The sequence below is a fragment of the Lissotriton vulgaris genome, chromosome 12 (genome assembly GCF_964263255.1).
Source record: "Lissotriton vulgaris chromosome 12, aLisVul1.2, whole genome shotgun sequence".
NCBI classification, from domain to species: domain Eukaryota; kingdom Metazoa; phylum Chordata; class Amphibia; order Caudata; family Salamandridae; genus Lissotriton; species Lissotriton vulgaris.
In genome coordinates, this window is record NC_141700.1 from 364794795 (window position 1) to 364810338 (window position 15544).

Here is a 15544-nt window from a genome sequence, read left to right on the forward strand (position 1 = left end):
GTAACAGCATCAATGCAGAACATGATAATCAGAGACTATTTCCAGTTTTTGAGGGAATTGATCCACGAAAAGACCAACAACCCAAAAATGAAACAAAACTTATTACAGAAGTGATTACCCTAAACACGGCTATCCTATCAAGAACTCTGGAAATCAAACAACGATAATCTAGATATCCACAAGACACCTCCATTATCATGTCAACCAACAGAAAAAGAAATACAACTGAGCACACTTAGTAATGAAATCGAATTGAAGGAAAATGCTATTTGACAGGCGATCACAAAAGGCATCTAGTGGAGGGGAGGGGACTGGGGGAGAGACAGGTACATCAACAAAGGGACTGGTGCTCTGCGAGGCTGCCACATTCGACTAAGTGGCCTGATGGCATAGTAGAACTAACACATAGAGTGAGCACCATGCTGTCTGACCGGACCTCGAACCAATTTCCAATTTAAAACAGTTATAGAGCGCAACGTGCACCGTACGGTTTCTTGGCGCTAGTGGAGGGTTTGGCAACAGAGGCAAAGTAGGAACCTGTCGTAGAGCAGGAAGCTTGATCGGCACAGATAGAGGGTGAGGCCTATACCCCTGACAATCACTGCTACCTGGTATAAAGCGTGTCTGCAGCACACGGGACACATTAGGGTTGCCACTTCGAGTGTCCGTGGCTTTACTGCCTAGAAATAATTTGTACTGGGCTCAGCCCTATCTGAGGTGTCATGGATTGGAATAGCCATGTGGAAGAGACGCATTTGACAGACGAACATAATTATATGGCAATGAACAAAATCTGATGACTGCAATAGGCAAATCTAATAAGGTTTATGAAGGCAGTACATACTGATAAAACCGGACTTCCATGATCATATTCTCTCTATATAATGTTTTATTAATACTTAGTCATGTACAATTTTATAACTATTGTGATGACTTTAAATTACCTTGAAAAATGCAGTACTTGCCTACTTACCTTAAATGACTTGCAGAAGTAAGCAGAGCGCCATATCTGTGACTGATTTTTTTTAGTTCAAGAAAAGGTTTATTTAAAAATATTAATATGATCATATAAAAACAATGCTTCGTACAAGCAATCGCTTGTTAATGCACAAGTGCAAGAAGGTACAAATAAGAGTAATAATGATATACTATATTCATTAGAGTAATAAAAAGATATTATAGAAGAGGATATGAATATGGTCACAAGTACAAAAGAAATGTATGTAGCAGTACATGTCTAAAAAACCTAATCTTAAAAGGCATTATAGGAAATGAAAAATTTCGCTTAACTGTAAATAAGCAATAGGAATTCAAGGATGCTTGGAGACTTCTTGTTGTGAGAGACCTGGATAAGCGATTTTCTTCCTGGTTTCCCCTAGAAATTTTGTGAAAGGGCCCCATAGGTGTAATCGTTGTGTAGCCAGAGAGATAGGATGAACAAGTGCTGTATCAAGGCGATGGTTGTGACATACAGCATACCACCAAGCCAAAGAAGACACTTTAGAGGAGTCTTTGCAGTTCTTTGATATCTGCTGAAAGGCTACAGCTATTAATAAATCAATAAGTAGTAGTTGGGAGTGTGATTGACCCCTGTCCTAGTCCGGTGTTAAACTGCCTAGGAAAATGTTTGTGGAGGTGAGGGGAAGTGTGGTGACTGATTTTAAAGGATGATTTAAACATAAAAACGATCATTTTCTTTAAAGGAAACTGGTCTGCTTAAAAAACTTCTTTTTGTTTTTAAAGTTTCACTGAGAGATGGCAGTGGTTCCCTGGACAAACACCTATTCCTTGTGAAGCCTTTGCAAAAATGCACAAAGGGGTAGAGGTTCCAAAGTTCACTCCTTAGTCTTAGCACTGTGAGAAGTTGGCCTGGTATATGATGATCACTATTCTAGTGAGCAGTCCAAACGACCCTTATGGTGATTGGTTGTAAGTCAACCTTATAGACCAGCTATCCTAGTGGTAGCATGGACAAAAGCAGTCTTAGGCTAAACTCAAGAGGGCATGTGAAGCCAGCTGTTTTATCATATGCAATCCTTTTAACATCAAATGAAAGGACACCACACAAGTTATATATTATAAAATATATGTATTTATTAGTAGAATAATCCCCTGTAGTCTTTATGAGCACAGAAGCTCAAGCGTTAAACAAAGAACTTCATATAACATACAAAAGTTGCACAAATATGGATAGGCCGGGTGGCCACTCATACCATATACTAAAATAGTGGTATGAGAACCATGTCACGAACAATGGTAAGGCCTAGGGCCTTGAGAATCGCTGGGGCTACACTGGACTAACGAAGGTTAGGTCGGGGAGGCCCACAGGATACGGGTGCAGTGTCTATAGGCAACCGTTGCACCAATAGAAGTCAATGGTGCGTAAAAGTTAGAAAGTTACTGATTTAGGAGACTTCCGACTGTACTAGAATTAACCACTTAAAACTAGGACACTAGAGGTGTAATCCACTATAGGAGCACCGGAGTACTCTCGTTACCTCACCCACAAGAAGCGGGTGCATAGGTGTCAAAGTGCGTCGGGTTTCGTCGTGGAGTTCTATGGAGCCTGGAGGAAAAGATGCTGCAGGCGACTAGGAGAGAAGAGTCCGGTTGGATCCAAGGGTGGATCGAAGATGTAGAGTACCTGAAAGCAGAGGGGACAGAGTCTGGGTCACTAGCCAGTGACCAGGATGGAACCAGGAAGGAACTAGGAGATGTCGGGTTGCGATCAGGTGATGTCGGGTAGTTTGTCTCCGCTGCCACGTGGACCAGAATGGATCGACGACGACCAGGTGGTGGACACGGACTGTCCCACGAAGGCTCTCGCTGTTGGCGGTGTCGGTTCTCGAATCGGAGTCAACAGGCCTTGGCAAATGCAACCCACGCAGGAATCAGAGATGGCTTCTGGATCGGACCAGCAAGGTCAGATCGGCTGCACCTTTTCAGGGGAGCGAGGGCCAGTCTGGAGCAACCAGACCAGCAGTGTAAATTCGAAGGATCGTCGTCACAGAGGCCACTAGCCAACGGGCAAGTGACCGGACAACGCATTGAGCAGGAAAAATGCAAAAGGGCCCCACGCAGCACTCGATGAGTGTGGAGAGGTGATCTTTGGTATAAAAGCTGCTCGGGGCTGGGGCTTCTCAATCCCCAATGCACAGCTTCGAGGGTGCTTCGGGATCTGCACAGGAAGCACTTCACTGGCTTTCCAAGATGGCCGGTCCCACCTCTCACGTCGCCTCCACGGGTCTCAGCTTTGCTGGGGCTGTGGATCGGGCTGTTGGAAGTCTGGGAGTCCAGGTCTTGTCGGCCTCTGTCGTTCGAGCTCCGACGGGAGCAACGGCAAAGAAAACCTTTGAGCGCTGATGGTGCCTGCTTGTGCAGGGTGGTCACTCCTTGACCACAAGGGAGATTCTTCAGTCTCCTACGTCGAGTAGGATGTCGAAGGGTCCAGAGTTTCGTATCAAATTTTCAGTCAGGATGATCTAAAGTTTCATGGCACAGCTCCTACCTTTATTCCAAATCAAGGGGCTGGATCTCCTGCTAGGTCCCTCTTAGCACCACCCAGACAGGAGATAGTGTATTGGGGCAGGGAGGGCTGAATGAAACTAGACACTGCCTGGGGCACACAAGGTGTCCCAGGCAAAGTCAAGTTCAAACTGGTGCTGGGGCACTCCAGCCCCAGCTCTGGCGCAAAACTGGACAAAGGGAAAGGAGTGCAACCACCCCCTTCCTGGGTCCCACCCATAGGGACCCAGGAAAGGGTGGTTACACCCCTTTCCCTTTGTCCAGTTTCGCCCCAGAGCTGGGGCTGGAGTGCCCCAGCACCGGTTTGCACTGGACTTTGCATGGGACATCTTTTGTGTCACAGGCAGTGTCTAGTTTCATTCAGTCCTCCCTGCCCCAATCCACTATCTCCTGTCTGGGTGGTGCTAGAACCTCCCTGTAACAGGAAACCTTTTGTCAAGGCCTCCCCTTCCGGAGTTTCGGTCAGCAGCAGGAGGCCAGACTTGTGTCTGTAGCAGCAGCATCCATTTTGTGATGCTGAGGCTCTGGTTAGATTTAACCGCGTTTCAAGTCAAGTCAAGTCAGAATTTATATTGCGCACTACATACCCAGAGGGTCTCAATGCGCTGGAGATGGGGGGGGTTTACTTATCGAATATCCAGGTTTTAAGCTGTTTTCTGAAGGCTAGGTGATTTTTGGTAAGGCGGAGGTGGATGGGAAGGCAATTCCAGGTTTTGGCCGCTAAGTAGGAGAAGTATCTTCCCCCCAAGGTGGTTTTGTGGATGCGCGGAACGGCGGCGAGGGCTTGGTTGGTCGAACGCAGTTGACGGGTGGGGGAGTAGAAGGAAAGGCGAGTGTTGAGGCAGTCAGGTCCTAGTTCGTAGAGGGCTTTGTGTGAGTGGGTGAGGAGACGGAACGTTATCCTTTTGTTGACGGGGAGCCAGTGAAGGTCTTTCAGGTGGTCGGAAATGTGGTCTGTACGGGGGATGTCAAGTATGAGTCTGGCTGAGGCGTTTTGGATGCATTGGAGTTTTTTCAGCAGTTTTGCGGTGGTGCCGGCGTAAAGGGTGTTTCCGTAGTCAAGACGGCTTGTAACTAGTGCATGGGTGACCGTTTTTCTTTTTTCGGTGGGGATCCAGCAAAATGTTTTTTTGAGCATGCGTAGGATGTTGAAGCATGATGATGAGATGGCGTTGACTTGTCTGGTCATCGATAGAGAGGAGTCCAGAATGATGCCCAAGTTCCGTGCGTGGTTCATTGGTATGGGAGCTTTTCCTAGGGCCGTTGGCCACCAAGAGTCGTCCCAGGTGGAAGGGGATGTTCCTAAGATGAGGAATTCCGTTTTGTCCGATTTCAGTTTCAGACGGCTGTGTTTCATCCACTCGGCTACTTCTTTCATCCCTTCATGTAGGTTGGTTTTGGCGATGATTGGGTCTTTGGTGAGGGAGAGGATCAGCTGAGTGTCATCAGCGTAGGAGATGATGTTGAGGTTGTGTTGACGTGCGATGGTTGTGAGGGGGCTCATGTAGACATTGAAGAGGGTGGGGCTGAGTGATGATCCTTGCGGGACGCCGCAGATGACTTCGGTGGCCTCTGATTTAAAAGGGGGGAGGCGGACTCTCTGAGTTCTTCCAGCGAGGAACGAGATGATCCAGTCCAATGCTTATCCTTGAATGCCGATGTTGCTGAGGCGTTGTATCAGGGTGCTATGACAGACTGTGTCGAAGGCTGCAGATAGGTCAAGGAGGATGAGGGCGACTGTGTCTCCGTTGTCTAGTAGTGCTCGAATGTCGTCTAACAAGTAACATGTCTTCTCCCTCTAGAAGGGTGGAATGCTACCCCCGTCACCAGGACTGGCGAGGGGGTAGTATTCCAAAGCGTATGACACCTTACACGACATGTTTTGATAAAGCCAAACCATAGTTAGCATTTAACCGGGAGGTTCATAATGCACTTAAGAGTATATGGTATGGCAATATCCTAGAACAGCTATAAGGACATGGTTTCGAAAGCTGCAGACAGGCTCAGCTCATGCTAGAGCACCATCTCACATAAAACCAATCACTCTGCCTCCAGGATTGTTAAGGCCTGCCATAGGAGTGACTTATAGGTGCATATGTGTCCAGACATAGGTATACTATATCTAAGCAAGGGGTGATTACACCACCTTGCCCCAGCTGAGTGTGCAGCCAGTTGTGTCAGTTTGGATGGCCAGCCAGGGGTGGCAAAAGATATGCTGCAGCCCCTAGTAGGCCTTGGATGCACCTATGCCCTGGGTACCTATAGTACACTGTACAGGGGCTGATAAGGTGACCCAAAACCCGATTGGTGATGTACCTAGGGTACATCGAGTCCATTTTAAAGAGAGCGCAGATAGCCTGGGGCCCTGATTAGCAGGATCCCAGGCCAACTAAGTCGAAAACCAGCTAAACACTAGGCAAAAAATCTGGGGTAACCATAGTCAGGTATCCACCTTCCTACAGCGACCCAACTTGGGAGTCAGAAAATGTTCAATGATTTGTGACTGAACTACGCTCCTAAACCATTGATACACTGGATTCAGACTCAATATTTGAAAAAGAAGCCTGCAACACACCCCTTTCAAATACCGTGCCATTTGAAATGCCATTTTAGAGTCGGCAAAACTTCACTGACTCCTAAAATGGAATTGGCACACATGAAAACCGTTTATTTGTAGTCACAAACTCCGATTGAGTGTGTTTATAACCATAACAAGTGTTGTACATCTGGCCCTTAATTACTATATTCAAATTTAATATATGTAGTCCTTTTTAATCTTAAATCCTAAAGCTGAAAATATCTGCAGAATGAAAAAATGATGCATATTATTTCATTCACTTATTTGCTAAAAAGCGGGGTGTCAATGAGGAATCATGTGCAAGCTATGATAATTTAAACAAGCATTGGCATAGCAAATAGGTCTCGCCTTTGGGACCTTAGTGTTTAACCAGAACTTTTGGCTATGTTGTGTCGCAATGTGGCTGCTGTGCATCATGTTGAAGAGTTATAATAAAAAGTGTTAAGCATTTTTGTTACCTTTATACAAACCAAGACAACATTATATACAACTGAACAACCTGATTAAAAAAACATTTTAACATAAAAAATGTCTTCTAGTTTTTTGTACTTGCACTGCTGGCAACTTCTTCCTACCTGTTCTTGTGCTAGTTTGTTATAATTTTTTTGTAATGGGGGAGAGGGACATAAATAACGGGGGAGTGGAGCTTTGAAAACAGTAATTTAATTAGAACACGACCAGCGGACGGACACTAGGGGAGAATCAACAGATGTAAGATTCCGAGGGCAGACTGATGTATTTGTTTTTTCTAAGCACGTGTCCCTTTCTCAGACTCGTTATATTGATACCTTGCCTATTCACACCACCGATCATTTTAACTAGATGGAAATGAAAATCAGACTTTGCATATGTGTTCTCTGGTGTGTTCAGGAGGTGGTCTCTAGGTCACGGCTGCTTGTCACTGCCATTTTTCTTTTCAGCCTATGAGAAGGGATGGGTCTTGGCCTGTAGTGTAGTTCCTATATTCCCAATAGGCTCTGCGCATTGGAATAACAAACAGCAGTGTAGACGTAGGACTGAGGTCATCTAGGTCTCTACTGACTATGTTAGACTTAATTAGTTTTGCCAGCTAGCTCAGAGGTCACTAGAAGCTTTCTCGAATGTTCAGGAAAGAGTTAACCATCCTGATTTAGACAAGAAGGGATTAGTTTCTGACAACCGCATAAACATGACAACTTTGCTCCCTCAGAATAAAGAGTGTATCTCTAGAGTTGTGTGAAAACAATAGACAGCTATTTCATTCAGTCAATCGTGCATGCTTAGTTCCACCAGAATGCAGAGAAATAGAGAGACGGGCGTTTTCAACAAAAAGGTGTTATTTTATTGAGCAGTCTTCTTTCTCATGCAAGAGAAATGAATTGCCACAATTGCAATACTTATGATAAAGTAAAGTGCGTACAGTAAAAGTAGTATTATGAAATAATACTATAAAAGCATTGTAAATGTAAATGTGTTGTATTTGTATAGCGCGAACAGTAATCCGTAAGCATCCCGGCGCTTGTACTCCTACCACAAGGGAACCCCTCCTGGCTTTTCGTTGTGAGGTGTCCACTCCTGGGCATCCCATGGTGAAACCAGGCATCCCTTGTGTATCAGGGGCCGTTGTGGAGACTAAGCAAGCTATTGCCCAGAGTTGCAGCGTAGGTCTCATGCTTAGATTCGGCACTGAGGCGAGAATATCAGGTCAGAGAATTTAAGCCCGATCCCGCCGAGGCAGGAATCGAACCCTGGTCCCTGGCCAGCGCTCTGCATCAAGGTCTGCCGCTCTAACCATTGAGCCACACTTCTCACCATTGATAAGGTTTCTTAGCCATATGATACTTTAAAATGGATAAAATATATACAAACATTGAAACATTGACTAACAGACTCAACTGATGCTTCTAAGATACGCCTACCCAAGTCTACCTGACCTAAGCCTAATGCATGGGAAGGAGTAAGTAAGTAGCAGTTTTAAGTTAAATTTAGGTTTTTGCCAAGGATTGGAATCAAGAACTCTCTCTAAGGTTTCAATCAGCTCCGTAACTTGGTTATAGAATGAAGGAGGTCTTGTATCTCGCTTCTCAGGACTCAATCTCCCAGCAACCCCCGAGGGTAACTCGGGAACACCGGAGCTGGATTTCTCGGCGTGAGAAAAGGCAGCTTCTCCAGCGCGTCAAAAAGGGAGCGGCGGCTTCCTTCGGCTCTGGCAACAGCTGGGCTCTCAGACAAGTAGAACATCGCTCTGCTCCCCACCACCGTGTGTTTGCTTAAGGCAACGTTGGTATATTTATACCTGAAAGGTGCGGGGTTTGACGTAAGGTTGAACATAAGACGTCACTAAGAACTAACAGCTCTTTCTGGACTCCAGGAGTTCTTGTGCAAATCAAAACAAAAGCAGGGGGTTTTCCCGGGCTGCTGGAGGCTTGGTTTGTTTAAAGAACGCGTTGTGCTTTCTAGGAGTCTATGGGAGTAGCCTTGCCGTGCTTTGGACTGCATGGGCTATTACTAAATATGGATATGATTCTTATGCCTTTATAAGGATATTATTTATTATAAACTAATACATAGGGACCCAGTTAGATCCCTTTACACGCAGCACAGCCTTGCCCGTCACTCCAATAAATCCAATACATCAAGTTTATCGATATATATTCTTCAATTTATGTACTCTTTAATTCTATTCCTTTTCTTCCGTTTCATTTTTAATCGATTTATTTTATCCATACCCAAATTTGCTTCAAGAATATTACACACTGGAGGTGTTTCCAGATGTCACGACTTTATTTAAAAATGCACCCAATGCATTTCGGGAAAAAGGATTTCCCTTCGTCAGGGGTATCGTGACAAGGATAACTTTAAAAACATCAGTCTGAGACCCAAGTTCAATCCATTTCTACATTGTTATAGGCGAGTGCATTGTATTATTTATTATAACCACATAAGGGCATGAATCGGGAATATCGAATTAGGGTCCTAGATAGAAATACAACAGGCCAAGTCACAAGGTTTTCAGAATTAACCGGAAGCAGGAACTTGAGGGTTGTGTGGGCTCTCGCAGATAAGTTTGGTTACAATTTACTTGTGCATTAGTGAAAGCTGGGCAATCATTCTATTTCACCGATTTTCAATGATAACACATGAATATTTGTTATTTCCACTCAGTCAGCCGGTGTGAGTCATAAGGTGAGGCGCAGATCAGCATTGCTGACAACAGACTTTCATCCCATGGAAGCCATGATGGGCACTGGGGAAGAGCGCTGGAGGGCCTCCTTTCATCCCTGAAAGGCAGGGGCACGCAAGCTGGGAGCATGAGTTCCACCATCTGCGTCCTTGGCTTGTGGGGCGTCTCGGGCGCTGGTTCTTTCCCCCCTTTTCAGTTCGGGCCAGCACTGGGAGGAATCGATTGCAGAGGAGCCCAAGGCATGACGTCACAAGTGTCCTAGCATCTGCTGCCTGGTGTTCCGGGTAGAACTGGGTTGATTCGATCCTAGAGGAGCCCAGAGCATGACATTACAAGTGGCCTCACACTGCTGCATCCTGTTCGGACCAGCACTGAGAGGAATCGATTGTAGAGGAGTCCAGGTCATGACGCCACAAGTGTCCTCACATCTGCTGCCTGCTGTTCGGGCTCACACTAAGATGAATAGATTGTAGAGGAACCCAGGGCATGACGTCACAGGTGGCCTCAAACCTGCTGCCCTCTGTTCGGGCTCGCACTAAGATGAATGGATTGTACAGGAGCCCAGGGCAAGGCGTCACAAGTCTCCTCACATCTGCTGCGTCCTGTTCGGGCTCGCACTAAGATGAATCAATTGTTGAGAAGTCCTGGGCATGACGTCACCAGTTTCCTCTGCTCAACAAGAAAGTTGAGTCCCCCTTCTTTGTTAGAGTCATCAGTGTCCTCACATCTCCTGCCTGCTGTTTGGGATCGCACAAAGATGAATAGATTGTAGAGGAGCCCATGGTGTGACGTCACAAACGTCCTCACATCTGCTGCCTTGTTCGTGTTCGCACTGGGATGAATCACTGCAGAGGAGCCCAGGGCATGACGTCACAAGTATCCTCACATCTGCTGCCTGCTGTTCGGGCTAGCACTAGGAGGAATCGATTGTAGAGGATCCCATGGCATGACGTCACAAGTGGCATCACATCTGCTGCCTGCTGTTCGGGCTAGCACTAGGAGGAATCGATTGTAGAGGATCCCATGGCATGACGTCACAAGTGGCATCACATCTGCTGCCTGCTGTTCGGGCTAGCACTAGGAGGAATCGATTGTAGAGGATCCCATGGCATGACGTCACAAGTGGCATCACATCTGCTGCCTGCTGTTTGGGCTCACACTAGGAGGAATTGATTGCAGAGCAGACCAAGGCATGATGTCACAAGCGTCCCCACATCCGCTGTTTGCTCGGCAGTGCCGTTGCTTCCACTTCTGTGCACGCTGTTGGAAGCACAGCGCACTGATCCTCTTTTATTCTCATAGATTCTCTCTGCTGGCCATTTTTTGTAAGATGCAGTACCTTTCAGGAGAAGGACAGATTACCTATATCAATGATTACTCTCCAGGAGACAAAAGTGTACAAGCGAACTGCACTTCACATGTACATTCACAACACCCACACACAACAGCAGAAGTCTGAAGTGGAACTCAATAAAAGTGAAGGGGGTGATTTATTGCTGCTATTGTCAGAGGGTCAAAGGCCAGAGAGGGGCGGGTCACACGCTGCTGCTTTCAGTGTCCCTTACGTTTCAGGTCTGTGTTTGTGAGTGAGTGGCGTCCCTATGCACAAGGCTGAACAGAGGTGTGAGCTGTGATGCGAGATGTGGACCTGCAAGCTCTGATATTTGTCGAACTCCAAGTGCTGGGCTGCAAGAGTAAAGTTTGCCTTCTGTTTAAAAAGTCTCTTAATCTCTTGCACACAGCCCATCGTAGCCTTGTTTTTTGCACGGGGCCCTTTGTTTCTGTAATAACACATAAACACGCTCTACAAACCCTTTCAAAGGGCGCGCTCACAGAACATATTTTAGAATGTTAATTTAGACAAGCTTAAAATAAAACAAGTGAAAGCTCATTAGGCAAGCCCGGGAGTGCGCGCTGTAAGGAATGCAGCTGCCAGAACAGATGGCACCCTGCGCGCTCCCGAGACCCCTAGGCCATGGGAGGGGACATTTAAAGATAAGGCGGGACATACCCGAGCCTTTGGCCATTTGCGTGCTTCCTTATGTGGAAGCCTTACACAAATGGCCAATCAAATGCGGCCTGAGAACAACTGGGGTTGGCTCATAATCAGTAAGGCTGAGCCGTAATCAATAATCAACAAGAAACAAGTGCCAATACTGATCGTATCTTCGTGAAAATGCTCTAACACCAGAATAAAGACAGTTTATCAAAGCTGGGATATGCTAGTTGATAGCTTTTTATTATTATAACTCAGTCATCAAAAAAGTATATTTGTTTTAGTCATATACTGTTAAACAGAAACAAAAAATTTTTTGTAAACCAATAGTGTAACAATCGACATACTTAGCCAGTGGCTCTAACAGGGAATCGCACCCCGCCACAATAGGTCTACCCGGTGGCTTGGTCAGATGTTTATGGACTCCACAAACAATGGAGAAGAGAAGGCTAGACATACACTTCCCAATATTTATGTGATTATTATTATTTTTCTGTTGTTGACACAGGTGCTATCTATTCTCTGGATATTCTCCATAGTGGTAAGCATAGGTAACCTTGGGTGTTTTATGCTCTCTAGATTCTTCCTTTTTAAACAGATGTACACAAAGTATTTTCTTTTTCTTATTTCAGAGCTAACTGGCCCTGATGAGAATCCCTCCCAACCCTTAGGGATTCGAAACACGTAGGCCCTTTCATGTCCAGTGTCTGCTCCTTTTGTTTTTTCCTTAGTGTGAATATACTGTTACACTATTGGTTTAGAAATTGTTCCATATATTTTGCTTTACCGTGTTATTTGATCCTGATGATTTATTTGATTCAGACTTATATATACGAATTCACTGTATAATTGTATGTATATAATTGTATATATTGCAGCAGACCTAATACTCAACCCGCTTGTTTATTCGTATTCAATAGGGCTGAGTATTTGTATGTATTTTGTGTATGAATGGAAGGTATGATTGAGATATGATTGAGTATGGAATGCATGTTTGATTTTAATGCTTCACTGTTTATGTCCAAATTGTTCTTGTGTTTACAAAAAATGTTTTGTTTCAATCAAATGCGGGGCACTAAAGAAAAACACGAGCAAAGCTGTGGGAGTTGGAAGTCCTTTTGGAAGCCCTTACAAAAGCCCCGCAGAGCAGCGCATGCGCGCTGGCTAAGACGAGACCTAAAAAGTCTTTAATGGTGATTGTAATTTAATGTGCACTACATGTGTTTGAGATCATGCCTTTAACACAGGCGCTCAACAGCAATATGATGCTAAATCTGTATTTTAGTATTTCGCATTGAGCTCACCATTCCTTGCAGGCCGTTGGCTTATTGTTTTCCAGTTGCTGATGGAGCTGTTCATTCTCCCGCACCACTTGCTCTACACGTGCTCTGAAGCTCTTCATTTCTTCCTATAAAAGTTCAAGAGGTCTAAAGGTCAAGTTTACAAAGACTTCTCATTTTCGTAACTCGCAAGTTCATTAAAGTTAGGAAAACATTTGATACCACAGCAGACTAACTCAATATAATTTTTTAATAACACTAAAAACATCTGCAGTGCATAATTAATAGTAAACATAAAAGGTGCAGAAAACGATTCACATTTTACCAAGTCTTTAACACAATAAGATTTGGTGACACAACAAAACGGGATAACAAGCAATCAATTAGATTTGCATATCGAACCCATTGTACTCTTAAGCATAGACATATCAAGGTGTTGGTGGTGCTGCTTGAAACCCATCATATAAGAGAAATAATGAGTCTGGCAAACATTGAAAGAATGAGTTACTACTTGTGTAACGATATATCAGTAAGAGACATTAGTTAGTGATAGATTCCTTACCTTAGAATATCCCCAGGCGTCAGACTGGATCTGGAAATTTTTGAGTAGCAATACCCCTGCGCGTCGGTAGGCTTCGTCCTCGGTTCCGCGTCCGTCGGCGGTGTCGTTAGCGCCGGAATGACGTCGTCAGAGTACTTAGACGCCGCCCATGCGCGCTGACGTCTGTTCTGATACACAGCTTTTCCGCGCCAGATACGCAGAGCCATGATAGAACCAACACTGGTGCCATGAAACTAGGGCCCTGAAAGGGGATGACCTTAACCCTAGATATCTGTTCGCAGAACGGGGAGGATGGGTGGGTCGGTAAGGAATCTATCACTAACTAATGTCTCTTACAGATATATATCGTTACACAAGTAGTAACTTGTGCATCTGAAAGAGACACGTTAGTGATAGATTCCTTACCTTAGAATAGATACCCTAGCAATACCAACCCGGGTGGTGGGTCTGCGAACCAATAATCACACCAGAAAGTCCTGGAGGACGGAACGGCCAAAGAAGCCATCCCTCCGGACATGGCTGTCCAGGCAGTAGTGTCGTGCAAACGTGTGCAGCGAGGCCCACGTAGCTGCCTGGCAAATGTCCTGCAAGGGCACTCCTCTGCCCAGAGCAGTTGTAGTCGCCGTGGCCAGAGTAGAATGAGCCCACAATCCAGCAGGGGGCTCCTTTTTGGCCATGGAGTAACATGCCTGGATACACAAGATGATCCACCGCGAGATGGTCCTCCTGTGTACCGCCTTTCCCTTCTTAGCGCCCACGTAACCAACGAAGAGTTGGTCATCCACCCGGAACTGGCATGTGCGATCTAGATAATAAGAGAGCGCACGTTTTGGGTCCAGACGGTGGAGCCTCTCTTCCTCTTTCGAGGGATGCAGAGGCGGAAAGAAGGTGGGCAAAGTAACGGACTGCCCGATGTGGAAGGCCGTGACAACCTTGGGCAAGAAGGAAGGTCTTGTTCGCAACACAACCTTGTCTGGATGAACAGAGAGGAAAGGAGGTGTAGAAGAAAGAGCCTGGAGCTCACTCACTCTCCTGGCAAAGGTGATGGCAACCAGGAAAGCAGTCTTCAGAGTAAGAAGACGGAGAGGACAGTTATGGAGCGGCTTAAAGGGAGCACACATGAGGTAAGTAAGTACAAGATTCAAGTCCCACTGGGGCATCACGAAGGGAACAGGAGGGAACATGTGTGTGATGCCCTTCAAAAACCTATTTACAATGGGGGACTTGAATAAAGAAGGCTGATCAGGTAGCCGTAAGAAGGCGGAAAGGGCAGAAAGGTACCCCTTGAGAGTGCCCAGAGGAGAGCCCTGCTGGGCAAGAGAAAGAAGAAAGAGGAGAACCTCAGAAAGGGGTGCAGAAAGTGGGTCCACAGCCTTTGCTGTGCACCGTGCCACAAATCTGTTCCACCTGCAGGCGTATACCGACTTTGTGGAGGGACGCCTGGCTGCCAGAATGATATCACAGACTTCGGGAGGCAAGTCAAATGGCCTCAACTGCCGCCGCTCAATCTCCAAGCTTGTAGGTGGAGACTGGACAGGTTCGGGTGCAGAACCGTCCCCTGCTGCTGCGACAGAAGATCCTCCCGAAGAGGCAGACGAATCGGGGGATCGACTGACATGCTGAGTAGCTCGAGATACCAGTATCTTCGTGCCCAGTCCGGAGCCACAAGGATAACCTGGGCCCGGTTGCGCCTGATCTTCTTCAGCACTCTGGGCAGAAGTGGTATAGCCGGAAAGGCGTACAATAGATCGCAACTCCACTCGCGACGAAAAGCGTCTCTGAGCGAGTGCCGCCTTGGAAATTCCGGTACAAAAGGGGGTGGTGATGGACGGAGCATCTGAATCAATCAAACACTCACACCCAGTCAAAAGATCTGGGTTTAATCCATCACCGTTCTTTAGCCCACTCTGCCACCCCAGTTCAGACATAGCTATATGCAAATCAGTCTGACTCTGTGCCTCATGGGAACAGTCCAGCCCGAACTGCCAAGCCGTGTCTTCCCTGGACCGGAAACAAGCTTCCGAGGACCGGTTTCTGGCATTCCAGCCGTCTTCAGCCCGGCTTGCTTGAATCCAGTGGCAAAGTGAGCAAGGGACTCACTTCTGAGTATAACATGCCTGTGGACTGGGCTTGTGGACCAAGGGTGATAGAGGTATCAGGTTGTGGTGCAGAAACGAGTTGGACACCGGTTCGTGGGGTTAAAGAGGGCTTTATTGGTATTCCTCGGTTTGTTCTTAACATCAATGTTCTCCTTGTTCTAAACGTGAGTCTCTCTTTTGCAAACTGGCTGGGATCCGTTTTGGCGTTCGGGGGTTCTTCCTCCTATACTGGGCACAGCGCTGCCTTTCGAGGTCTGGTCAGGGTCCGGGTGTTATGCTGCTCCCTTGACTCCGGTGTCCCATGGAAAGAGAAGACCAACAGAAAGGGAGCCGTTAGTTCA

The 15544-nt window shown here is 46.2% G+C and overlaps 1 protein-coding gene across 2 annotated transcripts in view; it reads right to left on the reverse strand.

Moving 5' to 3' along the window:
• CEP89 (centrosomal protein 89) overlaps positions 1-15544 on the reverse strand; it is a 1308678-nt gene that overhangs the window by 652567 nt on the left and 640567 nt on the right. For both annotated transcript variants that reach the window (XM_086945134.1, XM_086945133.1), the window contains exon 12: positions 12567-12670. In XM_086945134.1, the coding sequence (XP_086801260.1) occupies positions 12567-12670 (104 nt within the window). The remainder of the gene's footprint in view (positions 1-12566; positions 12671-15544) is intronic.